Source organism: Chlamydotis macqueenii, chromosome 9 (genome assembly GCF_036417535.1).
Source record: "Chlamydotis macqueenii isolate bChlMac1 chromosome 9, bChlMac1.mat, whole genome shotgun sequence".
In the NCBI taxonomy this organism is placed as follows: Eukaryota; Metazoa; Chordata; class Aves; order Otidiformes; family Otididae; genus Chlamydotis; species Chlamydotis macqueenii.
This window is the reverse complement of record NC_141564.1, coordinates 1380033-1406044: the sequence shown is the minus strand read 5'-3', so window position 1 is coordinate 1406044 and position 26012 is coordinate 1380033. Positions and strand designations below refer to the sequence as shown.

The window sequence follows — 26012 nt, the reverse complement described above, 5'->3', positions numbered from 1 at the left end:
GCTGCTCCTTTCATCCTCCAAACTCCTTCCTGCCTCGCCCAACTTTAGCTGTTCTGTGCGCTTCCATCACCCAACGCATCAGAAAGCCTTACACGCGACTCCACGAACTGAAGAAAACACAAACTCCACCGCTAACGTCACATCACGCCTGCTGCCTTCTCCTTACGCACAGCTTAAGAGACACATCTCTGACTCCGAAACTCCGATACAGCTTCTGTTTCAGTTCTTCAAGTTTTATTTTCTGTACAACTTTCGTATGAAGAATCTATTTTCAAAACATTTTGACACCTGTATAGGCAACAACAACCTGTTAGCGTGCGAGATGCCCGCACACACGTATTTGCGACGCTAGCACGTGCTGAATCAGGTTTTTGGTTCTTCACCCTGCGCACCCCAAGTCTGCTTAGCTTAGTAAAGCAGAAAAGACTGCTACCATCACATTGACTTCGCACATATATCCAGTGCTCTCCTAAAAAGCAACCTGCCCACCTAAGTCAGAGGAAACAAATAACATCAGGTATAACTTGTTTGAGACAGGCAAAGCTCATCTCTCCTCTTTCCAATTCTCTGCTCTATTAATTGGACCAAATCTTTTGGTTTCCCTAATCTGCATTTGCCAGTAAAAACCATCAGATTTAAACTCCCTTGAAAACAAACAGTACTTAACAAGACAAAACGAGGAGGTGACAAGTGAAATTGAGACGCTGCCCTAAAGCCGCATTTATAACTTGGGTACTTCTTGTTTGATACCTCTGTCCCCAGCGGCAAAGAAACATTCCCAGTCATTCCCAAGGCTCTGAAAGGCCGCCCCAGAACGTCTAAGCGGAACGCAGTCCATCCCACGCACCTTCAGGGGTCACTTCCCAGCGGTCAGTCTAGTCTCAACTCACAGCCCAAACGCCAGGATGGAGGATGTATTTACCCTCTGCCAACCAGCAGTGGTTACGTGGCTTTTTCACTCATATCTGTTCTATTCCGTTTAAGTTAATAATTAATTTGAGGTTCTCTGAACAAAGACTTTCATCTACTAAGGCATTAAGTTATTAAGGGAGAGGAGGCATGCAATGACGACAGCACATCTAGGATGATTATCTGTCACCCCTACACCTTTTATGAACTGGTTGTGCTTGACTACAAGGTAATGGACAGGGTATAGAGGAGTAAACTTCAAACAGTTGCATCCAAGAAGTTTCAGCAGGATCACACTACGCCGTTCTGTCAGTCCTTTCAGAGGATAATGATAACGGGCTCTGCTGGTAGATCAGTACATCCCGGTTATCCAGCCTCAGGAAACCCATAAAACATTTTGGAGACTGCATTATAAGAGATGTGCCAACACCGGTTGCTGAAAAGGCGCTTCTGTAACAGGAACAATACAGACCCTCCGCACCACAGGCACAGCTGGGACTGCACGCGGCACAGCTTCTCAGGAATTACGCTCACAGAGGCGGAGCACTCAAGTTTCCTACCACAGATAACCCCGTCCCTTGCTCAGTGAAACATAAGCCGTGTGGTTTGCACTAAACAAACACAAGATGTGATGGTCTAAGGAACTGGTGTTTCTTAGCACAGGATGGGAATTCTAGTGCTAATTAAAAACTCTGGAGAAAAAAAGAAGAATTACAGCGTGAAACAAGTTGCCAAGTTGCAATTCAGCAGGGCCTGTTGTGACAGGACAAGGGGTAATGGTCTCAAAATAGAGGGAGGCAGATTCAGACTGGATATTAGGAAAAAAATGTTTCCACTGAGGGTGGTAGAACCCTGTCCCAGGTTGCCCAGAGAGGTGGTGGATGCCCCATCCCTGGAAACATTCCAGGCCAGGTTGGCCGGGGCTCTGAGCAACCTGATCTGGTTGGATATGTCCCTGCTCCTTGCAGAGGGGTTGGACTGGGTAGGCTTTGAAGGTCCCTGCCAACCCAAACCCTTCTCTGATTCTATGATTCCATGAAAATAAATGTATATGTATTGCCAGTGATAATTAAAAAAAAATATTGCACATGCACTTTTAAAAAGCAAAGTTAATGTAGTGCTTAGGAGCAGCGTGCTCACCAGCCCGTGCTGACTCAGGAGAACACGATCCTCCGTCCATCCCGGAGCAGGGTTTCCTCCAGCAGCCGATTCCTCCTCCCTGCTCAAAACTCCTGGCCTCTCCAGCAGCAGCCCAAACAAAGCTGTCAGTTGGCCTGGCAGCCAGCTTTAGTTATTTAAAAATAACAACTTAGGATATGAACAGCGCACACCTTAACAAAGGGGGCGAGGAGCGGGAACGGCAACCCAGCTGTGCCGAGGCGGCAGCTGGATCCCATTTGGCAGGGGGGAGCTGCGGCAGCGAGCTCGGGGCGAGGGCCTGAACTTTGCCCCACTTACTGCGCTCACATCCCGCAGCTCCGGGCGAGGGACGGGAACCACGCAGCCCCAGCGCTCGCGGGCAGCAAGGGATTTTTTCCACATTTAAGGCTTGTAAGCGACACATTTCCAGCTGAGGATCCAAAGCAGCCAAGCAGGTAGCACCAAAAGGAGGATTTTTGTCCTGCCTTTCAGGGAGCCGCCTCAGCCCTGTCATGAAAAACATCCATGAAGGAAAAGCAAAGCTGAGCAGCAAATAAACCTCATTTAACAGCTTTCCTGCGCTTCCGACGGTGTCTGGGACCCTGCAGGTCTCGACTTGAGGCATTTAAAAACGTCTAACACCACCCACAACAAAATACTTTATCATTTCTAAACCACAAAAATATAGTTAAAAGGTTGAGCTAGAAATATTTTTAAATTAACTTAGAAAGGCAGGAAACGAGACCACAGCTGAAGTGAAAGGCAAAGGAAAGCTGCATAAAAAAAAAAACCAATCTCCACTGATGCCACAAGTGTAACGCTTCAGTTCCCCGTTAGTTCCTCCGAAACGGTTTATCAGAGCTGTACAGGCAAGGAAAGCTGACACATACCCTCCAGCCCCCCGGGTCACCTGCTCACAAGATACGAAGCATAGCCTTCTGCTGCTTCTCAGAAATCTTTTTCCATCGTTTACGTGACCCCATCCTTAAGGACACTTCTGAAAACAACGTTCGACGCCTTCTGACTCGCAGCCAGCGGTTTCACCGGCCGCCAAACACGTGCACTCCAAAACACTCTGCAATCTAACTTGCAAATACCATACGGGTGTATCAGCTTCCCTTCACGGTTTATGGCTTCTTACATGAGGGGAAAAGCCACTCCGAAACAAACAGAATCAAAGTTCTGCCCTACCTCATGGAAACGACTCCAGTGGTAAAAGGACTGAGACTGTTTTGCCCAAAAAGTTAGCCCAACTGTCTGTCCGTGGGACAGACAGTCAACTGTCAAGTGAGGAGCTTTCAGCAAGAAACAGAGGGGAACTTCTACTGGCAGTGGGTAAAAACATGAAAACAGTAAAAATTGAAACTAAAAGGAAATACAGAGGGGAGAAAAACCCCCAAAACCTTTCTACCCCGTGAAGTACAAGGTGGAATTTAAAAAGTCTTCTGTTTCCGAACGATGGCTTTGGCACCAAGACTCGTAATTACCCCATATTTTCTCCCTCCCTCTCACCTTTCTGCAATTCTAAGCTCATTTTGGAGCTCTCTGAACTCCTTCCCCATGGCAAAGACGCGAAGCGAGTTTTCCCTGGAAGGCCACCCTGCCTCCCCCGCTCTCTTTGAAGCCTGGCTATCAGTGCTGGTACCTGTTAAACACAGCTCTCCCTCCCCACGGTGCGAGCCGTCCCACTGCGCCTTCCCAGGCCTCGTGCCCGTCCGTCCCAGTCGCCCGGCTGGGGCTCCCTCTCGGCTGCCCCCAGAAGAGGAACCTCCCAAGCGATCTGGTTTTGCCCTCCTTGAAATCACCGCAGATTTAAACTTAAATGTCTGCTGCCACAAAATTGAAGAATTAGAAGCTCTTTCCCCCTCTTCCGAACGCTGCCGTTCCAGGTTGTTTTAGGGAGGGTGACCAGATCTGCTGCCCTGCGAAGCGGCTACGCGAGCAGCAGCTCACGCAGTGCACACGCCACACTAGCCGTAAAGTCGTCACAGGGAGAGAAAATACTTAAATATCTGTCATTTGCTTTTTAACTAAATATCACTTGATGTTAAAAAGGATCCAGTTCTTATTAAATAACGAACGATGTGCTATTCTTAAATATCAGCGAGCAGAGACAGCAAGACAGGTTAGAGGGCAACGGAAGCAATCGCACACGTGCTTCGAGGTTAAATACAGAAAGGAAGCCGGTGTACACATCAGATTCCTGGTTACAACCCTTATGATGTAGGCTTGAAAAAAATCCCTCTGCCAGCACTTCTGGAGAAGTTTTGGCCAAAAGAGGATGGGGGAGGAGAAAGCGCGACAACGTACGTTTTGCGAGCAAAGTGAAGCTAACTGATGCGGGGTTCAGGAACAGGTTGAAGCCCAGCAGCGGCAGAACGTTACTAACTGGAGCGATCACCGGTGACAGCGATGATCCATACTGCCTGGACCACGGCTGCACGCGGGAACCTCGGCCACAGCTGAAGGCCTCACTTTATCCGCTGCTGGACAAACACCGCGAAATGACAGCCCCTGCCCCAGCAGATCTCTTGGGACAGGAGAGACAAGCAGATAGCCGCACCGGCTCAGCGCTTGGATGGCCAGGAGTCACAATGCTCAGAGCGGTAACTTACAGCGGCACGGCTTCTGTTAATTTCTTCATGGCCAGAGCCCTTAGATCACACGGTTATCATTTCCAAACTCAGCCCACTGAGCCTGCTGCAGAGGTCACCCATCCCACAGACAAATTTCAGGTTTGTCCTTTTTAAGTAAAAATTTCATTAACTAATTTTGGTCTTTGGGACCCGCTCTTTATTTGGCATTTCCTGAAATGATCCAGAAGGTTTCTCTTTCAAGTTCATTATTTCCCCCCCCTCTACTTCTCTAGGCCTGAAACATGAGGAAACATCTTTTATTTCTCCTTCTCTGAAAGAACGCCTTGAGTTTTAATCATTTAATCCTTGTTACAAAAACAATTAAGCAGACATCTGTTCCTATCTCTCAAATAAGTAGCAAGATGGTAGAAAGTCCGAATCAAACCACTTGCTCATAGATCTGAGAAATAAACCCCAGAATCTGCCTCGTGGCACAAGAAGCGCATCACTTCCAGTGCTTAACAGCAAAGTGAATTACTGATCTGTTCCCTGCACGCCCCAGTGCACGTCCTACACTGGGCAAGGTAAAATACCAGTTTATCTGCTGCTGGTAGTGGCAGGCTTGCAGAATTAGCCTCAAATATTGTACCTGTTGTACTAGAGAACCGTTAGAGAGTGTAGGGAGACATTTCCCAGTGACCAAGAGATTGTCTGTCTCCGCAAGCACAGAGAGAAGGCAGGTGTCCTTCCAGGACAGCTACTCAAGAGAACACAAACCAAACCACCACCACCACACCCCTTCTCTCACTGCATAACTCAGCACAATCATCCTGGTTTCTACTAATAACTGGAATTCTCCTCAAAAAAAAATCTCCGCAGAACTCTCCACAGCTGAAAGACAGGAAGATCACTAGAGCAATCCACCCTCCGAAGCAGAAACTCAGGTTCCTAGCCAGCGGTGCCCAGTGCCATCAGCAGGTACGAGCAGGACCATGTAAGGAGATGCATACCCTCCTGGAGCAGGGGCTGAAAGCTAAACAGGAAGCCGGGGAGCTTCCAAAAAATCCACTAGACTAACCATAAAGGATGAGATTTGGCTGCTGAACATCAAATGGGTTTATACAAAAACAAAACAAAGGAACCTTTGTGCAGCCCTTAGGCTTAGAAAGTTTCTGCGATCCTACCGCAGGAAAAGACGGAGCCCCTTCTGCTTTACACCATCAGTACCAGGCCTGGTGGCACAGTTATCGTCCTGCTCCAGTGAAATTAGCACGCTGAAAAACGAACAGAAACGTCGCAAGGATAGGACAGTCACTGTTCCATGCCTGAAGCCAGCACAAGCTGTCCTGCTGCTGCCCTGAGTGTTCCCACCTACGCAGCATCCCCTCCTCTGCCCAGCACCAGGCACCGCAGAGCAGCGCTTCACGCCGTCATTTTCTTTTTGCCCAGACCAGCCGCTACTGCACCTGCTATTAAAACACTTGTATTAAAATGCTAACTTTCTTAATCCACACTTTTTGTTTCTCTGTGCAAGCCTGTACGCAGCCAGTCTTTAATATCGTAGCGTTTTTCCCTTGCTTAATCAAAGCCTTGTGTGTGAGGACACTGACGCACGATAACTTGGCATTACTCAGCCAAATCAGAACAGCCTCTGTTCACAAAGAGAAGTGTAAAACAGATATTACAAATCCATGACATACACGTCAGAAATATTTCACAAGTGATTTTCATTTCAGATCTTTGATTTCTCTTTTGCTCTGGAAAACAGCGCTCTTGGGGCGACTGGCTGCAACAGCACACAACGCTGACCGTAACGCACATGTACACTGCCACAGGAAAGGAAGAACAAGGAAAATAAACAGTTCAATGGCGTTGACCATCAGCTTTTAAATACCGATAAAGGACCTGTCGTGGTTTTGTTTAGTGAGGGGGGGCCTAAGGTGGTAGCTTCTGTAGGAAACTGCTAGAAGTTGCTCCCCTTTGTTCAGTGGACTCGGCCAGGCCTAGGGCGGACCCGCTGCCGGCCAAGGCCGAGCTGATTGGTAGTAGAATGTTCCGTGATAACGCCTCTGCGATAACGTATTTAAGAAGGGGAAAACAGAAAAAAAAAAAAAAAGAGAGAAGACAAGATGTGAAGAAGCTGAGCGGGGGCGGAGGCGCAGAGGGGGAGGCGCAGGCCTCATGGGCCTTGCAGGCCTCACCCTCTGGCCTCTCGCCAGGCAGCCAACTGGGCCCGACTCGGTCCGGCCCGGCTGCAAGAAGTGGAGAGGAGATGAGAAGTGAATAAGATGTAAAAAGATCCCGAGAGACATCTACCAGCCTGTTGTGAGGAACGGCTGCAGACGCCAAGGTCAGTGAAGAAGGAGGGGGAGGAGTAATGCGGCTCCTGGCCAAGATTCCCCTGCAGCCTGTGGTGACGACCATGGTGGAGCAGGTTGTCCCCCTGCAGCCATGGAGGCCCACGGAGGAGCAGAGATCCACTTGGAGCCCGTGAAGGACCCCGTACCGGGGGAGGTGGATGCCTGAAGGCGGCTGTGGCCCGTGGAGGGCCCGCTGGGACAGCCGTTCTGGAGAGACTGCACCCCATGGAAGAGATGACCCACGCCGGAGCAGTTTCACGAAGGACTGTGGCCCGTGGGAGGGACCCCACGCTGGAGCAGGGGAGGAATGTGAGGAGTTCTTCCCCCAGCGATGAAGCAGCGGCGTGAAACAACATATGATGAACTGACCGCAACCCCCATTCCCTTCCCCCCCCCCCGTGCCGCTCAGAAGGGGAAGGTAGTAGAGATAATGTTAAGCTTGGGAAGAGGGAGGGGTGGATGGAGGTTATCTTGTTCTCTGTCTCATTATCCTGCTGTTTGTAGTAATAAATGAATAGTTTTCCCCAAGTCGAGTCTGTTTTGCCCGTGACGGTAACTTTAAGGATTTCTCCCTGTCCTTATCTCAAACCTCGCGCCGTTTTTCCTTATATTTTCTCTCCCTGTTCTCTCGGAGGGTGGGGGGAGTGAGAGAGAGACTGCGTAGTCTGGTCCGATCGGGGCTGAACTACGACAGGACCCAACAAAAAGAGCACTTCTGGACACGCAGTAGCACAACAGCACTGCAAACCCTACCCACTTCCCCCCCCTACTGAGGAAACCCCACTCCAGGGAAGCCAGTGGACGTTCCATTAGCAATTCTGGAATGATACATTCCCTCCCAACTGCGTGCCAACGAAGTCATCTCTTCCTGCTGCCTTCAGGATAATGGTACAAAGGACTACCTGGCTCAAAAATCTGACTGTGGTACAGAGAAATCAAAACCAAGCCTTCTTCCTAAGGCACTGCAATTCCAACTGCAAACAGACCCAGAAGCAACGGCGGACACAGAAGAAACCCTGGGGAGGTGTGTCTCAAGTAGAAGAAGGTGAAGCTGCTTCAAATGCCAAATGGCTGGGCTGGATAGCCCTTGGAGAGGTGGAAGAAAACTACTCACCCATCTGGATCGGTGGACTTCCATGAGTCTAGGAAGAGGAGGAACATAACCCAAACACAAAAAGTCAAGGGCATGCAACACAAAATTTAAGGTTCTTTTTCCAAAGATGTAGGAGACCTGTGCTTGTGTTCCCTTCCGCATTTTTTTGGAAACACCCTAGACACACCTTTATATTTACAAAAAAGAGGGAAAAGAACTAAACTTCCCTCACTTCCTTGCTCAGAACATACTCATTGTTTGAATGAGCCACTAAATTAACTTCAGCTGTAGAGAAAATGACTCATTAAACAGAACAATCAAAAATTTCACTGGAGAGAGGCGGAGGAGGTAAGGAGGAACTTCAACCTTCCCCCTCTCCTGCCAAATAAATGACACAGTAGTTTGAAAAAACAAACAGGACACAGCAACATTTCTTAATAAATAAGGCTTAAACCAGAAAGCTACAGAAAACTGAGAAGAAAAAAGGCCAAGCTGCAGATGAGCGTAGCAGCTCTTGGAGCGTTTTAATCCTCCAGCTGTACTCAACCACATCTGGAAACGCTGCGCGGAGCAGCAGAAAGGCAGAGCTATCTTTAAGAGGTTACTTCCCAATGCAGAGCGTAACGTTAGAAGTTCAACAAGCAGTTAAAAGCAAGTTTTGTTTTACAATCATGCATCTGCTGGACAACATGTATTCAGTTTTGCATCACACCGCAGGGGACAGCAGGCAAACAGCTTCTTAATAAAAGAACAAAGATTTTCTTCCGCAGACTCATCTGAGTTGCTGTAAGAAATGTTTCAGGGAAACTGATGTTTCCTTCTGTCGGAGCCAGTTACTTACCAAACCCTCCTATAATCACTAAATCCAAATGAGAACTGGGGGCAGGAAGGTGGGGACCTGCTGTTTCTCACACGATGTCTTGAGCAGCTGTACCAGAAGGTCTGAGAGACAGCTGTCTGAAGCCACGACACGTACTTTTCCTTCTCACCTGAAAAGGTTTTCCACATACATATGACCTTATCTCAACGAGAAAGTCTAATTTGTCAGTGTGGGTTTGGGGGTAAAGGTGTGTTTGAGAAGACGGCTAACACAGACAGCTAACTAGCACGAATACTAAAGCAGCAGGTGCAGGTTTGCCAGTAAAAGGCATATTTTCTCAGATACCACTTGCTATTTTTCTCCTCAACAAAAATCAAATACACCTATACTGCACTCATGCTTAAAAGCAGTACCTCCAGGGCCAGCGAAGAAGCAAAGCCTTTTCGATAAAACCGCTCTGATTCGAACCAAACTAGGAGCAAGCTGCTGCCTGGAAAGATGGTCCCATATCCCCTCCTAAATACAAGTGCTCCCCTGCGCCATCACAAGCACAGAGGATGCCAAACCAACTCTTCAGAGGGAAATCTGGTCAAGGAAACAGCAACAAGGAGACACCTGGACAACACAAGGAGAAACCTGGTCAAGGAGACAGAAGGGTGGCCTTCAATTACTTCAAGCTGCCGGCAAAGCTGCGCCCCGCACTCTGCTTCTGAAATGGAATGATCACCCATACTTGTCACAGCTCTTCCTGGCCTTAAATCCGTCACACATCCCTGCGTGAACCGCGCCTGGGGACCCAGAACAGAGAAAGTCACAACAAGGGTGGAAGCTGTAAGTGTGACTATAGGACATGCAGATAAACCAGATACCAGTGGTATCACTCTTGATTTCACAAAAGCAAACCAAAAAAACCTTCAAAAAGGAAGAGGGAAGATGGGTAAAAAGCCACTATAGGAGTGCATCGGTTAAAAACACAAACAGGCTGCAAAGCTCCCGAAACACCAGCGCTCCTACAGCGCACGGGCTCTCACGAAGCGCTCTGCAGTGCTGCTCATTCTAGGCGCGCAGCAGTTCCGCTAACAGTCCTTCGCCTGTACCTGTTCCTTCAACCTAAACGCAAACGCGGAGATGTGACCCAAATCCATAAAGCACCATTAACATCACAGGAGCTGCGCGATAAGGGAGTAAAAGCTGGGGAGCTACTCTGACAAACACAGGAGTAATCAAGCTCGATTCAAGAGAGATCAAACACCTCACCAGTCTTCAGGAGAAGCATTTTTGGAGAAGATGAAATACCCAAGGTAGGAGATAAATTAGCCATTGAATTACAGATCATTTTGTAGCACTTTAGAACTCACTCATTACTATAGCTAATTAAAATTGGTGGGGACTTGCTATTAATTCAAACAGAACAGTGCAGTAACAGCTTACAGAAAAAAAAGAAAAAACCTGTTAAAGGGACACACTCTAAAGTGAGGCGCGTTGCCCTTGTCCCACCGGCTTCAGGCCGGCACAGCAACTTACATCAGCTGAAGATTCCTCCCATTCCCAGCGAAAATGAGGAACACTTCACGGCACGCTCATGCAGAACCTTCATTATCCAAACCTTCCTCCAAAATACGTTTACACAAGTGTTACCAACATCTTACACATGTTTTTTCCTCTAGCAATTCTTGGCACATCGATGCTGCCCGCTACCGCAACCCCACACGTTATCAGCGTAAGTCATTTCACTCACACCTAGGTTTAAATTTTTATAACAGCCTATCAAGCGACGAGACTATGAACCATTCAAGCCATTAAAACCCAATCACATCAACGGAAATCTGAGCTTCCCAGCATTATTCCCATATCTCCTTCTGCCCCGAACCCCCTCCTACACAACTCTGCCTCCTCAAACCTTGTGAGACGTCTCTCACAGAAGCCCCGCTAGCCAGGCAGCCGATTTTCACACCCACTTCTGCACGATCGTATCGGTTCAGATACATTTAATTATCATGTATATACTGACACTCCGCTTCACGGTGGATTAGTTCAAATTAAAGTGATTAAAATAATCAAATTTAGATTAGCAAATGAGGAAACTTATCTTCTTAGGTTCCTAACGGTCATTCTCAAGCAGCGATAACCCCTAAATCGCGCTGATCCGCAATATCACCTTTTAATTCAGCATTTGGTGTCGTCCCTAGTCAGACAACACCCTTAGTGTGTACTTGTGCAGATTCTTGACATAAAATTAATGACCAATGCAGGTCATTATTTACTAGCTGGTTAAATTCTCTATTTAGGGCTTTTTAAAGCTGGGTTTGAATGAAAATCAGGATGAAACTGTAAAATAGTATGCTCTGTATTAAAAAAAAACCTAACTAACCAACCAACTAAAAATTAACAAAATATCCTGAAGACATAAGGAAGGCGCTTAACAAAATTTAAAGATAATTTGGTTTTTTAAAGATAACTTCCATTTAAAGATAATTTGTTTTTTTTTTATAAAGCCTCCCCTGTACTTAGCAGGTGAAACTGAGTGGGCTTGGCTGCTACAGACTTCAACATGCCAGGTTTAGTGGAGTTCACGGGTTTTTTAAGTAAAAACCGTTAGAAAGGAAATCCATTTTCCTGTCTTTTCAGTCTCGGTTGATCTCAATCAACTCTGAATAAGCTACTCAGGTAATCAGGCTAGTCATATACTACAACAAAAATAATATTTTTCTGGATACCTACTGAAGCAGCTGCTGTTCTCAAAAATGAGTTTTTAGCACTTCAGCCCCCGACTCCGGATACTTCACCAGTCATGGCCACTAGAGCAATGGCTTTATTTCCTCTAAACACTTGACAGGCCTGCTTTAATTTAGGTAATATTAGTACATTACGGCAGATTTCATCCTGAACCCAGGTTTATTTTTGAGAAAGCAGTACAAAAATTACTTGAACCTGAACTACCCTGCTCTCTCAACCTCGTCGTGCCTTCTCCAGAGATGTGCTACCACCACCCCAGGGCCAGAACAGAATTTAAAAGAAATGTAAATATTTGCTCTCTTCCTGGGAAAGCACTACAGAGAGGAGGGGAAAAGAGGGAATGTGCTGCGGGGAATTGCCTCAGGACAATCAGAGAGTTTTATCAAGCTGGTAAGTGTCCACGTAGGCAATCCCTTCGCTGTGAGGGGTGTTTCCTAATTAAAAATACGCACCCTATTTTCCAGAGCCTTCCTGCTGAAGAAACATCTCCCCACCGCCGCCCAATTAGATCAAATTGGGTGGCTGGCCGGGTTTGTTGTGCGCAGGATAACACAAAGACTCTCCGAGTTCCTGCTCAACAAAGGCTCGTGTGAAACAGGCTTTGAAGACACAATAACATTCCTCTTGCAGAGTTTCAAGCCCGGAGGCTAAAAGCACCAAGTAACCATTCATTCTTCCATCTTGAGATGCATTCCTAACCCAGTTCAAAGGCTTGAAAAAACATGCCCTCGCTACATGCCTGCACACCTTCTGAAGGGCTTCTCCCTTGTATCCCAACGCGCCAGGGAAAGAAGTTTCATCCAGAAAAGAATTCAAATGTGTAAACGGGGAAACTTTATTCTTAAATGGATTAATGTAGCTGACCAACTTATATGCAAGAGACTCTTGAATAGTTGAAACAATTCAATGAAACAAAACTCTCAAATACGTTGAACGACAACGTTCATACGCCACGCACCGACGGGAGCGGACACCAGTCCTCTAACTTCTGCAGAGGCGGCCACGGCAGACAGGGGCGCACACAGCAGTCGTAAAAGGAAGATGGATGATTTGGAGCTGCTTGGTTTCCATCATGCCTCTTCTATTTAGTTTCATCTGCCTCTGTTTTCCTCTAAAACTGGTAAATCACACATGGCTATCCACCCATAGCCAGATATCTAAGGAATTCAAGAACATTCTGCATCATGCTCACCAGATGATGATAAAGTCAACAACATACAAGATTATTTCCAAAATCCTGACACTAGAACAAATATTAATGTTCAATGAGAAAAATATTTACAGTTTTCAACCTACAGCTTCCTAAACAAACTAAACTCCTCTTTATACGCTTTATTTTGTCATTTCTCTGAAATCTGAACGCCATTATGTGCAAAATGAGGAAATATAAACAGTTACTAAATAATACGTCAGCCTAACTGTAGCTGCCATTTACTGGTACGGAGCAGAGAAACAGCGGGAGCAGGCAGATGAGAGTAAAGGGGGCTGAGATGAGACGAAGTATTTATTATTCTGCAGTTTAGTTGCCACTACTTAAAAAAAAACCAAAAAAAAACCCCAACTCAGCTGTGCTGTGCAGCACAGCACGGAAGAGCAAAAGTGGACCAAGTGCTAAAAATACCCTAACGCAGCAAAGCACGGAGGAAAGGTACGCTGTGCCCCTGCATCGCCAGCAAAGAAGTCAAAAAGAGAAATGGGGTAAATGCAGCAGGTTAAAGAGAGGGCATTTTTTCCACTTTTAACAAAGAGTTTCCTACTTGCCCAAAATATATTTTTGTCCTCCTAAGGATTTCAATAAGCCGCTTTTGTTTTTACCAGGTGAAAATGGTTCTGTTTGAATTTACTGTCACTGCAAGAAGGTGAGTATTGCTCATTTCTCCCTTTGCGCGGTCACCGTACAGATCTTCGTTCCCACCAAAACAAGCAGTACGTTACCTCACCGACACCTACCAGTCATTTCAAATCCTCTGGACAAGCTGGGCTGTCCTACCTCTGTCAAGGACTTTGCGGCTGGGCTACCTGCTGCTGGTCACCTCCAGGAAATATAACTGTACTGCAACAGGACAATCCTCACGGATGTGTTCCAAAGTAGAGAAAAAAGGAAGAGAACACTGCCCTAGCCTCAACTGACTAAACAACTTGTTAGCTTATTTCCTCATTATTCCATGACATTCCCGCTCCACAAATGCTACAGTTTGCTATTTTGAAGCAGCAAGTAATTCGGAATTTGTGCTCAGGAATTACAGGGGACGAATCAGGAATGCAGTAGTACTTTTCAAGGTATTTCAGCAAAATCACTGAACACTATGCTTGGGCACCAGCACTCCCGCGGGGTGCAGCTCCCAGTCTGTCTCGGAATCTGAGACGTCCCCCCTGTCGCTTGCTCCCTGTTCTTTAGGGCTTAACACTTCCTTTTCCAGCACAGCAATCCTCTCTTCAAAACGAAGGCCAGCTATGCTGAAGATGAATTTCCATCCGGTGTTTTAATCGGAAAGATTCCCTCACCGACACCCATCGGCTGTCACTCCAGATGTCTTTCTGCATCTCTCCTACACAGCTTCAACCGCAGCATTTCAAGCTCCCCACCTCCTTCCCACTCCTCTACGATCGCTTAAAAACTGTGAGATCCCAACTGAGATACGCCGTAAGACGAGCAACTAACTCAATCTTCTACCTCCAGTTACAAGTTCCAAGGTTCTTGATTCTCTTGACCAAGACGTCTGCCTCCCCCACAGCTCTGGGCACAGTGCTCAAACATGGACGTTACTAGTGAGGTACAGAGGTCCAGGATCTTGTGAGGAGAACGGAGGGCAGCTTTGTGTTGGGTTTGGATTTGTGTTTTCTATTTTTAAGTCTACAATTCAGCGAAGTAAGGGCAGAAGGAATGCACACAATTCCTGGCTCGTTCCCTCCGCTCCATGTGGCTGAGCTTTTTCCCCCTTCAGGAACTGTTCCATTGAAGGAAAGCTCCCACAGACAGACTAGTTACACGTTTTATTGACTGGCACAGCCAGATTATGGAGTTCCTACACCATTGTTACGTCTTAACAAACCTTTCTGCACCACACTGAAAGCCAGACCACTGAAACTGGACCAGGCTGATAACTAATTCACTTTTTTTTTTTTAATGCACACAGATTCTGTATTTCCAGGAAAGCTTGTCCAGTGCTTAGGTGCCCTAGTGGGTTACAAACATCCAATCTACGCAGACTGAGGAGGGGGGAGAAAGAAGAAACGTAGTAAATTAAAGTTGTAGATGCTCCCAGACTACCGTCTTCCTGCGTTTTATACCAGCCATCAACCAGAGAGTTCAGCTGTGCAAGTAGGCTTCCACAGCTCTGCCGGCTGCAAGGCGCACAGCGGAGCTCCGTTCCTCCCAAAATGTATCGTATTTGAGACTTTAACAGATCATGTATTCCACACCCCCAGCTTCCCAAAAAATGGAATTTTACAACAGTTGACAAAGCGTACAGAGGCGAGTCGCGTGTGCTGCGCCACGGGAACGGTACGTCTCACTGACGCCAGGCCCTTTCACCAGGCTCCCAAATTACTACAAGCAGTTGGGCGCACACCAACTTGCGCTGTGTCTCACCTACCTGATCAAAAACGCCTCTGAAGAAGATACACTTTGCAATTACCCAAGGTTAAATCTCTAATAATAGTCTTCAGAGAACATGACCTAGATGTGTCAAACACGATCAGAGAGATATATATCAAGACATCTTCTAGTTAGTTAAGAGTGCCAGGCTTATTTAAATCTCCTTTATCTGTTCACACCTTGGCTTTTGTTATATTTCCCACCATTTCTGTAAGCGGAGGGGAAAGCTGTTAAACTTGAGAATCTTTTTTAAGTTGCCTACGCCTCTCCGTTACCTCCTTTATCTCATGTATTCAAAATTATAATCATCACGATCACCATTTATCAAAACCCCAGAAGGATGTAAAACAGAGCAACGCTATTCACTTTCAGGAAGCGGCACTCCAACGTATCCGATTACGTACAGACACCCAAAAGACAGCTTTTAGCACCTTCACAATTGGGAATTCAGATGTATCTCTTAATAGATTTGTGTTCCAGCTCTGACCACAAAACGAAAAAACACAAGATCTGCTGTAAAAAGCCACAATGACTTCACCATTTGACGTTTTCTTTTACAAGATATTCTTCAAACTAAACAATTTTTACAGGAATCTATACTTACTAAAGCACAAGACAAACTATAAAACTAATGAACTTCATTTTTAATCAGATTTGTAACTGTCCAAGTAGCGTAAAGAACGAAATTCTGTAGTTAAAAATCCTGTGCGAATATAGTTCTCCTTTCATTACATGTATTTTAGGAAAACAAGGGGGTGTAACGTTAAAATTCACTCATTTATCTGGAACTTAACTCAGATTCCCACCTGTGGTTTACTGCTGTGGTTGTGACAGGGATGCTACCAGACCAAGCACTCCAGAAAGAAGAGCTGGCGGCAAGTTCTGGTTACCTTACCATGCACATCATCCTGTTAAGGCCAGCAAAATATCCAAATAATACCTATTTTAAACACCTAATCACAAGGAAGGACACACGCACTCTATACTCATCCTCAAACCTTCACGTACAACCATCCCAGATCCCTTCAGATCACCAACACCTCGTGACTCTCTCCATCCCTGTCACCATACCGCAGGTTCTCCACGTCCCATCAGTAACGCATCCCTCTTTTCCGTCCCCCACCCTGCACCCCAAACTCCCCATGATCGTACATCAGCATCCCGCAGTCTCTCCTCCAGCCAGAGCACGCACCCCATGAGCAGCGTTATCCCCATCCCTTACGAGCACTGCATTTCCCATCTCCATCAAACAACGCAACGCGCTGAAGATACTGGTCCAACAACATCCCTACTCCACAGCTGCCTGCTGCATTTTATTGAAAAGCTGTAATTCTTGATTTACGAGCGTTATCTGAGGAAACATAGGATCTCTCCACAGTTGCTAGTTAAAAAATGAGCGTCATCCTTGCCCTGCAACGTCCCGTTTCATTTTCAAATTTAAAACACATTCAGAAACCTGTTTATACACTGACGACATATGAAACCTATGTGCTAAAGGAGTCCAGACAATACCCCATAATGATCTGAATTGGTTTATAAATCATACAGTTCTGATTCTTAAGCCAGGAAAATAAAAAAGAAAGGTCCCAAGACACTTGTTAAAGTCAAGGTGCGGATGGGGAAACAATCAATGCTCAATAATCAATACTACAGTTTAATGTAGCTAGATTAAAGGAACTGATCTACTGTCTAAATTACCAAACAAGACAAAACACCAAACAAACCAACCCCCTTCCCCAAAAAAAGCCTCTCAAAAACTGCAAACACACTAATTGTAAGCTTGTGGTCTTGTTGAACAGGACAACTGCAAATATGCAAGTATGTGGAGACACAGGCTCAATTTTGGCAAATAATTAGGTGTGGGGAAAAACTGGTGTGTGCGCGCAGCGAGAAATGCACTGTTTTGTCTACAATAATACCCAGAAAGCATGGAAAACTTTCATGACTTACTGGTATTTACCTTGGTGCTGACCAAAAACTTCTGTTCTTTCAGTTCTGAAAACAACTTCCCCCAAAACATTCATTTTAATTGTACACATCTTGTTTTGGTGTTTGCTGCGTTTCAGTTGTTTCACCTTTAAGTTTTTAACTTCAGGAAACAAAACCAACTATTGAAAACCATTGAAGAAATAAAATTAAAAAGCAAGCAACGTCCCAATTAAAAAAAAAAAAAAAAAAAAATCCAGGTGCGTTATACAAGAATGACATGAGTAATTTTCTGTTGACCACCACGTGTGTTTTCACAAGACCCAAACAAATGTTTAGCTCTTCCCCTCAGCAGTGCTTTGCTTTAACTGGAACCAGACAAAAGGCGGAAGAGCCATACAGGTGCCACTGCACTGCGCTCCTGCTATGCTGTATCCCGCTCTCTCACGTCGTCAGAAGAACCCAAACCGCCCATGCACGGGGTGAAACAGGCGTCACTACAGCTGCGAGCGAGCCAAGCTGCCGCTTGCTCACGCTGCGCATATTCTATTCGGTGTTATTAGCACTCACTTTCACGAGTTCCCAGCCTCACCAACAAAATGGAAATGAGGCAGGGGAATAATGGCTTCGCTTTGAAGCACCGGAGATCAAAGCCTCATACCTGGATTCACGCTGCTATTCCACTACAGCCTTTCCTGTTTCTCCGGAGCCAATGTCTATAATGGTTTCCTTTTTGGAATATTTTTTTACTGTGTGCTCAGAACACAAACTATCAGTGGTTCATCTTCAAAACCCCTGCTCGTTCTGGAAGCCTTCTCTTCTCACAGCAATCCCAAAAGCAGGATCCGCAGCGTATCCACACCGCCTGCTCACCTGTGCATGCAAAACTCCAAGCAGGATGGAAATGGCAACACCGCTCTCCCCCATCCCCAGCTCCCGCCTCGCTCTCTCCGCCTCCTGGCCTGGTGTTTCCCAGCAGGATTTGCCACTGCAGCAATGCAGCCTTCCAGCTACAGCATAAAAGTCCGCTCCTCAGAAGGACCCAAGCACCAAAGAGTCACGCACAACCGTTACCTAGTTCTCGGAAGCATTTGGGTATGGGGGCATGCAGGAATGCAAAAGAAATGTTTTTTAATTAAATCTGGAAAACAACGTGATTATTTCAGCCAGTATCTTTAACGTTAGGAGAAGGAAGTACACTTGAAAGAGGTTAAAAATACTTCAAAAGGTAATTCCTGGGCGATTTGAAGGCGGCTACTGTCTCACCAGCCGGGATGAGTGTGGAGGAAGCTGGCAGAGGCAGCACAGCCCGCTCGTTGGAAAGGGCATGCAAAGCTCCAGGGAAGTGGAGCATCCTCACTGCACATGGAATTTTCAGGAGAACGCTTTAGCTGAAGGGGCTCAACAGCTTTTTCAGGCATGTGCAAACAGACTGTTCGCAGGCCTGTAAATCGCTCACCTCCAGGCAGGTTTTCCCAAGAACAGCATAAGGTACAACCTACATGGTTCCACCTCCAAAGCAGCAAAGGTACAAGGACGTGTCAAAAACCAGCTGTAAAAATGGTTTAGCACAGACAAAACGCGGTTGGGTTTCCTTTCCTTAACACACTCAAACAGCAGGTGAGCCAGCTGGGCTGAATTCTGCAAGGAAGTTTCAGCTGGTGGCGAGAAGTCTGGCCTGGGAAACATGAGTCCGAAGGGTTAATATCTGAGAAAGCTACAAGCAACCAGCACAGCCTTATGGTGGGAAGGGAAAGGGAACAGCCAGGGCTACAACCTCCCCGGATAATTATAGCCCGACTCTTCCCCAGCCTCCCAGCAGAAGCTGTGCTTGCTCAGTCCAATCCTAGTTTTGGGAAACAAGAACCGACTTCAAACAGCAATTTCTCTGTTAGACACCACCTTTCACAGCGCTGCTCTGAAAAACATCTGTGCGGTATTTTCCAGCGTGCTCTTCCGTGTCCTGATCCTCCGCTGAGCAGCACCAGCACGGCAGGCAGGCACCCACCTACCCCCACGATGGAGAACGCTGCCACAGCTTTTCTGCTAAAGATGACACACAGGAGTAACTAAATAAGTTGTCTATAGCAAAAGTAAACAGTGCATTTGGAAAAAAAAACCCTGTGTAAGTAAACAGGCACACTGCTGCTCCCCCCCAGACCTGCATTCTCACACTCTTGCACACGTTTATTGTTTATCCCCACGCTGAGAGAGAATCTCCTCTCACGCTTGCTCCCCCAATCTGAGCACACAACAGGGGAAAGAAAAAAAAAAAACAAAAATAAAAACCAAAAAGCAGTGATGCTCCAAGGCTGCCCTAGGCGCGCGCGGATTCCCAGGGTAACGGCGGGCAGAAGACAGTCTAGACAGGCTCTTGCAAGAGCATCCCAGCAGAGAGAAAGGGTGTGGCAGCTTAAGTCTGGTCACAGGCAAGGTATTGCAACAGCTCCTGTCAGATAGCCACAAAAATAATCACTTCCTACGCATTACAGTTTGAACCAGACCAGCAATATCTGCGCTGATCTTAAACCTTACCCTGAACTTTGAAATCAAGCTGGTACTCATAGGTCACGTCAGACCAACACCTAACATCGCGCTGCAAGCGCTAAGCGGCAAAGGCCAAGAGATTGTTTTGCTTCTGTTCAGGCTACAAGGAGGGAAAACACGTAAAAATGGTGAACGCACGATTCCAAGCATCATACCAAGACCAGCCCTCAGCATTCCCCCGAGCCAAGGGAACAAGTAATACAAACAGCAAGCTTATCACACTTAGGACATAAACAGCGGTGTGGGATTCAGCCCCTTAATGTCATCGTGCATTTTCGTAACAACTGCTTAAACCACTGCGACTGCTGCTGCTCAAGTGTGTAAGAATCTGCTAAAATCCAGTGTCGCAACAAGATCAACTGGGTAGCTACCTACCAGGGCCTGCCTGCACAGAAACGCCCTTCGCCTTTCGTGAAAGGGCTTCCACAGGCGCACCGCACTTCGTCAGCTCCGAACGAGGCGTACCTGGTACGCAAAGACGCATCACACTGCCCGCAACAACGCTCCTACTCATCTCACGCGCCTGCAGTCAACGCACAACAAGCCTGGCAGAAGTTTTCCCCGCATGAAAAACGAAAAGCTCCAAGGAGAAATGGAACGCATCGGTCAACGCCAACGCCAAGGTTCGCACGGCCCGACTCTTACCGCTGTGAGCACGGACAGCCAGGCGCAGCACCAGCCAAAGCGGCAGGCAGAAGGCTCTGAAGCCCGTTTTCAAATTCAAAGCACCTCCCAAACCAAACCGAATTAACGCCCATGGCAGCCCTGCGAGGCAGACGCTGCCTTCTGCACATGGGGAAGGCAGAGCTGGCGCGGTCGGCTGCTTTACTCTCTGGTCAGTGATTACTGACCAAGCCAGGATGACAACAGGAGCTTCCCGTTTCCAGCCCTATGCTATTAGCTATATGCTACGCTATAGCTAATTCACTTGTGTTTTGGTTTTTTTTCCCTGCCCACATGCATTTCATTCTGAGAAGTAAAGAAACAAGGCCACACGGTACACGAGGCACCGCATCCTCGCCTCAACCAGAGCGTCCAGCGTGCAAACCCTGGCCGCAGGCATGTGGGGGCCAACAGCTGGGACTTCCCCAGGGCCGCTGTGCTCCCGGATGTTTTTATCGCACGGTACAGATATCAAGGTCAAATCACTCAACGGAACCGATCTCACAAGTCGCGGCCTCCACCCTCCCCGCTCACAGAGGCACCTGGGGCCTTTCAGCCCCGGTTCCCGCTCACCTTTCCCGGCGGGCTCCCTGGCTCCTTACACCTCCTCCCGTTTCTGAAAGCTGATGCTGGCGTAGGCGTTGGAGTCGTCGCCGGAATGGCCAGGGGTTTTCGGCAGCGGCTGTTTCCCCGGTGGCAGAGCGGCGCCCTCGGCGGTGGGGTTGGGGTGGTGGCGGCGGTGACCCAAATCCCTCACCAAGTCCAGGTCAATGTAGTTGAGGCCATTCTCCGCGGCGGGAGCCACCCCTGTTTCCCGGCGGGGGGCTGCTTCCCCCGCAGCAGGTCGCAACCAGACGTTTTCGAAAGAAGCCGAGCTGTGCCGCTTCACCTCCTCGCCTCCCCCGGGGAAAGGAGCCCCGGCGGCTGCCATTCCGCGGGCAGCGCTCGGCGTGGAGGAGAAAGTCTCGGAGCTGTGCCGCCGGCGGCCGCCCTGCGGGTCGGCCCGGATCACCTTGGCGCTCTGGTTGCGGCTGGGGCTGAGGCTGACGCGGGTGAAGGCGCTGCCAGCCCCGGGACCCCCGAGCAGGGAGGAGGAGGAGGAACGCGGCGGCTCTGGAGAAACCGTCGGTGGGGGTTTCTCAGCAGCGGAGCGACCCACCCGAACGTCGGGGTAGCCGAGCAAGAGAGCGGGCGAGCAGGGGGAAGGGCTGTCGGCGCAGTCCGAGCAGGAGCCCCCCAGCCGCCGCATCGTCACGTAGTCTCGGCCGGGCCGGGAGCAGGGAGCCCGCGGTGGCCCCAGCTCCATGTTCACATACTCCTCGGCACCGTCCTTGCCTGCCGGTGGCAGGCCCAGCCCCAGGGCGGCCGAGGGGAAGAAGATCGGCTTCTCGCCGGCAACAAACTCGATGTTGACGTACTCACCAGGGCTCTTGGGCTCCGGGGGCAGGAGGAGCGGCGGCTGCTCCCGGGCGCGCGGCAGGGTGCTGGCCTTGGGGCCGCCCAGGGACAGGCGCGTGGGTCGCGCCAGGCGGCCCTTGGTCTGCACGGCTGTGTCCACCTTGCGCGGGGGCTGCGCTTGAGGCGGGGGGCCGCCACCGCCACCCAAGCTGTCGCTGCTGGTGGAGGAGGACGAGTCCTCGGCGGCGTAGAGGAGGCGGCCGGAGCCGAGGGCGGCACGGGGCTGGGGGCTGCCCTCCTCGCCCGCCACCACCGGCCCACCACCGCCCCGCCGGTGCACGTGCTTGAAGGAGCGCGGCAGCGAGAAGTAGGAGTAGATGGGTTTGTGGTGGGCCACGGCGGCAGCCTCCTCGACGCCCGGCTGCCCCGCGCCCCCGAAGTAGCAGTCAGGCGGGGTGCTGGTGGTGGAGCCGCTGGCCGGGGACATGTTGATGTAGTCGCCGCCGCCGCAGGGCAGCTTCCCTTCGTTGCTCTCCACTGACAGTTTCGGGTGGTGGCCGGCGCCGTTTGTCCAGATCTTGCTGTAGCCCGCAGAGCCGCTGTCGGGGGAGTAGCTGCCGCTGGGGGACATCATCATGTAGCCATTGGAGTCCACGGTGGCTGCAGGGTGGCGGCCCCCCCGGCCAGGGTTGATGATCTGCTGCGGGGCCGACACGCTCTTGGGACTCATGGGCATGTAGTCACCGCCCTTGGGGGGCCCCCCGCCGCCGGGCACCGGGGCTACACCGGGCGACATGGGCATGTAGCCGTCGTCCGTGTGCGGGGCGGAATTGGTCCGATGATGGCCGCCGTCCAGGGGGTGCATCTCCAGACACTCCTCTGGGTAGGAGTGAGTGGGCACAAAGGCCGAGTGGCGGTAGGAGGGCAGCCGGCTGCCGCCACAGGGGTAGGAGGGCAGCATCTCCGTGTACTCCTCAATGGAGGCCACCGAAGACTGCGAGGGTGTCTTCTGGTGGGAGATGGTGGGCGAAGTGCCTGCCGAGTGAGTCCGCTTCCTGAATGCCTTCTCCAGGTCGGCAACCTCCTCGCTACCGCCTCGAGGACAGCACGGCGTGCCGGGGTAGCGGGGCTGCTGCTGCTGCGGGTGGCAGGTGCGTGGGGCGAAGTGGCCGTTGGGGGCTGCCAGGCTGCAGCAAGAGGAGGTGGCCTTCCCCCCCATGCAGATGTAGTTGAGCTCTTCGTCGCCCCGAGCCGGTGGAGTGTGCCCCAACGAATCCGGGGTCACGCTGCGAAAAGAGCTACGAAAGTCACACGGGCTGGAACCATACTCGTCAGAAGAAATAAATCCGCCATCGCTAGGGGAGCCAGAAACTGAAGCGCTAGACCTTCGTGGAAACAGGCAGTCCGAGGTGGAGCCGTGGCCGCTGGTGCTGCTGGACGACAGGCTGACCGGACTGGTGGCCGAAGGAGAGCAGCGCGAGGAAGGCATCGGGATGGAGCGGCTGTGGTTGAGCGGAGGATGGAGCCTGGAGCTGCCGCGGTGCCTGTGCGAATGGGTCCGGTTGGCACTGGGACTAACCGGGCTCCCATCCACAGAGGCAGGCCTCGACATGGTGCCCTCCCCGTCGCTCGACGCTCGAACCCGGAAAGAGCTGGGTTTGCCACCCGCACCTCCGCCCCCACCACCGGCAGGAGAGGTGGCCGTGACGCTCTCGGTCCTGGACCGGCGACTGAGCCCCACTTGGCTGGGCGGAGGGTTGTTGACGTGGTGCCTGCTGCGGAGGGGCACAGAGATGGGGTTGGAACAGTTTGAGGAGGACTGGCTCTTGCTGCGGGGCCGGAATTCCTCGCTCATGGCTCGCATTGCCTCCAGGATGGTTTCGTGCATGTTTTGCGCTACCACCGAGTCATCCACCTGCATCCAAAACTCGCCAGGCCCCGTGACGGCCGAGCGCCCCACCTCAATGAAGAAGAAGTTCTCAGAGTGACCGCAGCGGCGGATGTTGAGCAGCTGCAGCACCACCGCAGCCGCGTCCGAATTCAGCTTCACAAAGCTGATGGTCTTGTTAGTCAGGCACAGGCGGTAGATGCCAATCAGGTTCTTTGTCTGGCCTAGGCCCTTAGGCTTCAGAATTACTTGCCAAACCTCCTTAAAAGCCGGGCCAGGGGCTACCTCCCCATAGCTGTCCTCACCTGCCTCCCCCAGTCCCGCGCTGCTGCCCCCAAAGGTGACGTCGCTGTGGTGGTGGTGGTGGTGGTGATGGAGGTGGTGGTGGCCCTTGGCCCTGTTGTGCAACTGCAGCAGGGCTTGGTACCAACTCTCCTGTTCGGGTTCGCTGTCGGCTGCAATGGCAAAGTGCTCGTCCTTGGTGTAGAGGGCCACCAGGTGCTTGTTCTTGGAGTCAGCCCGTTTATTGATGTTGAAGCAGCTTTCCAGCGGGATGGAGCGCTTGGGGGCCCCTGACTTGTGTCTCCATTTCTTCTCATTCTCGTAATACTCCAGCCGGGCGGGTCCAGACTCGCTGGCTGCCCTCAGCACGAAAAAGCGTTTATGCATGCTCTTGGGTTTGCGCAAGTAACCCACCTTTCTGACATCTGAGAAGAAGCCCTCGTTATTATCTGTGGGGCTGGCCATGGCGAGAGGCGGTGGAGCTGTTACTAGCAGTTCGCAAGACCCCAAAACAGCCAAGCCAGCCGCAAAAGACAACCACCTAAAATAAAAGTCATGCAATAACAATTAAAAAAAAAACCAAAAACAAAGAAGGAGCAGCAAAATAGCTCAGGATCCTCTTTTGAGAGCGGGACGGGGGAGGGACAGAAGCGGGACGAGACCAGCTGTTCAGAGGCAGAGGCAGCTTCCAGCTCCGAGTCAGAGTTTGCGTGGCTGTTTATGCCCGAACCGCCCTCGGATGGGTAAGCGCGTCCTTAAAAAGTCCGGTCCCGACCCGTCCAGACGCCGAGTCTCGTCTCGAGAGGAGCCGGCGGGCAAGAGAACCGCATCCTCCCCCCGCCGCCGGGGCCGGGGCCGGGCTGGGGGTCTCCCCTGCCCCCTCGCAACTTGGCCTCCGCCAGCAGCGATTTCTCTGGCAGATTAAATAATCCTCCCCGGGGGCGGAGACTGTTTTGCAAAGTCCGGGGTTTGCACCCAAAAAAATACACGCTGCTTTCTTCCCCCCCCCCCCAAAAAAAAAAAAAAAGAGAAAACCAACAAAAAAAAAAAAATCCGCCCAAAACGCAACCCCCCCCCCTTCCCCAAATATCAGCGCCGAGGCTGCTGCTGCTTCTCCCGCCCGTGCGTGCGGAGGAGGCCGGCGACCCCATTCAGTCCCCTCGCGTTAGGCGGAGAAAGTGCCATTTCCACGCGCGGCGCGGCCCGGTTTCCGCGGCGGGAAGGAGGGGAGGCAGCCCGAGCGCCGAAGGAACGAACATCCTCTCTTCCTCCTCCTCCTCCTCCTCTTCATTCCAGTCGGCAGCGCCTCAGCGGCCGGCGGCGCGGCTCCTTCCCGTGCCCCAGGCCGGCGGGGGAGCGGGCAGGGCCGCGTCGCTTTCCCTCCCTTCACGGAGTTTCCCGGCGCCCCGCACCAAAACAGGCGGCGGGGGCCCGGCCGGCCCCCTCCTCCCGCCGCGGCTCACTCCGAGGAGAACAACACGTGACGGCGCCAGTGCGTGGACCATCCCCGGAGCCGGAGCCGCCGCCTTCAGCCTCCCGGCCCCGCGGCCCGCCCCGCCGCTCCCCCGCCCTCATTCAGCGCGGCCGCGGGGGCCGCCGCCACCGCTGGGCCCGGCCCCGCAGCCCGCACCGCCCTGCCCGCCCGCCGGGGGCCGCGCCCCCATTGGTGCCACCGCCTGTCCATCATGGCGGCGGCGGGGAGGGAAGGAGGGGGGGGCGGCGCGTAGTAAGGAGGCGTAGGCGCCACTCCGCGGTGTGTTATTTATAACCGCCGCCGGCAGCCTCCGCAATGTGGCGGCCGCCCCCCCGGCCTCCTCCCGCCTCCCTTTTCCCCCTCTCCGCTCCTCGGTGAACCCCTTCTTGCGGTTAATACGTGGCCCCCGCGCTGCCATGGCAGCCGATCCCCCAGTAGAGGCCGGGTAAGGCTTTTCCCGCGCAACGCCAAGACGTTCGCTGTATTTTCCCCGAATCACGCTGGATTAAACCGAATGCCCAACGTGATCTGCAGTTTACAGGGCTGGAGCTTACCGCGGGCATAACTTTTAAGTGAGAAACAAGTGTCGCAAGCCAAGCCGA

General features: G+C 50.6%; 1 protein-coding gene across 1 annotated transcript in view; it reads right to left on the bottom strand.

Moving 5' to 3' along the window:
- Positions 1-24994, bottom strand: part of IRS1 (insulin receptor substrate 1) — a 44668-nt gene extending 19674 nt beyond the window's left edge. Inside the window, exon 1 of the mRNA XM_086754793.1 lies at positions 20942-24994. Within this exon, the coding sequence (XP_086610919.1) occupies positions 20967-24401 (3435 nt within the window). The 5' untranslated portion in view covers positions 24402-24994 and the 3' untranslated portion in view covers positions 20942-20966. The remainder of the gene's footprint in view (positions 1-20941) is intronic.
- Positions 24995-26012: the final 1018 nt, after the last annotated feature.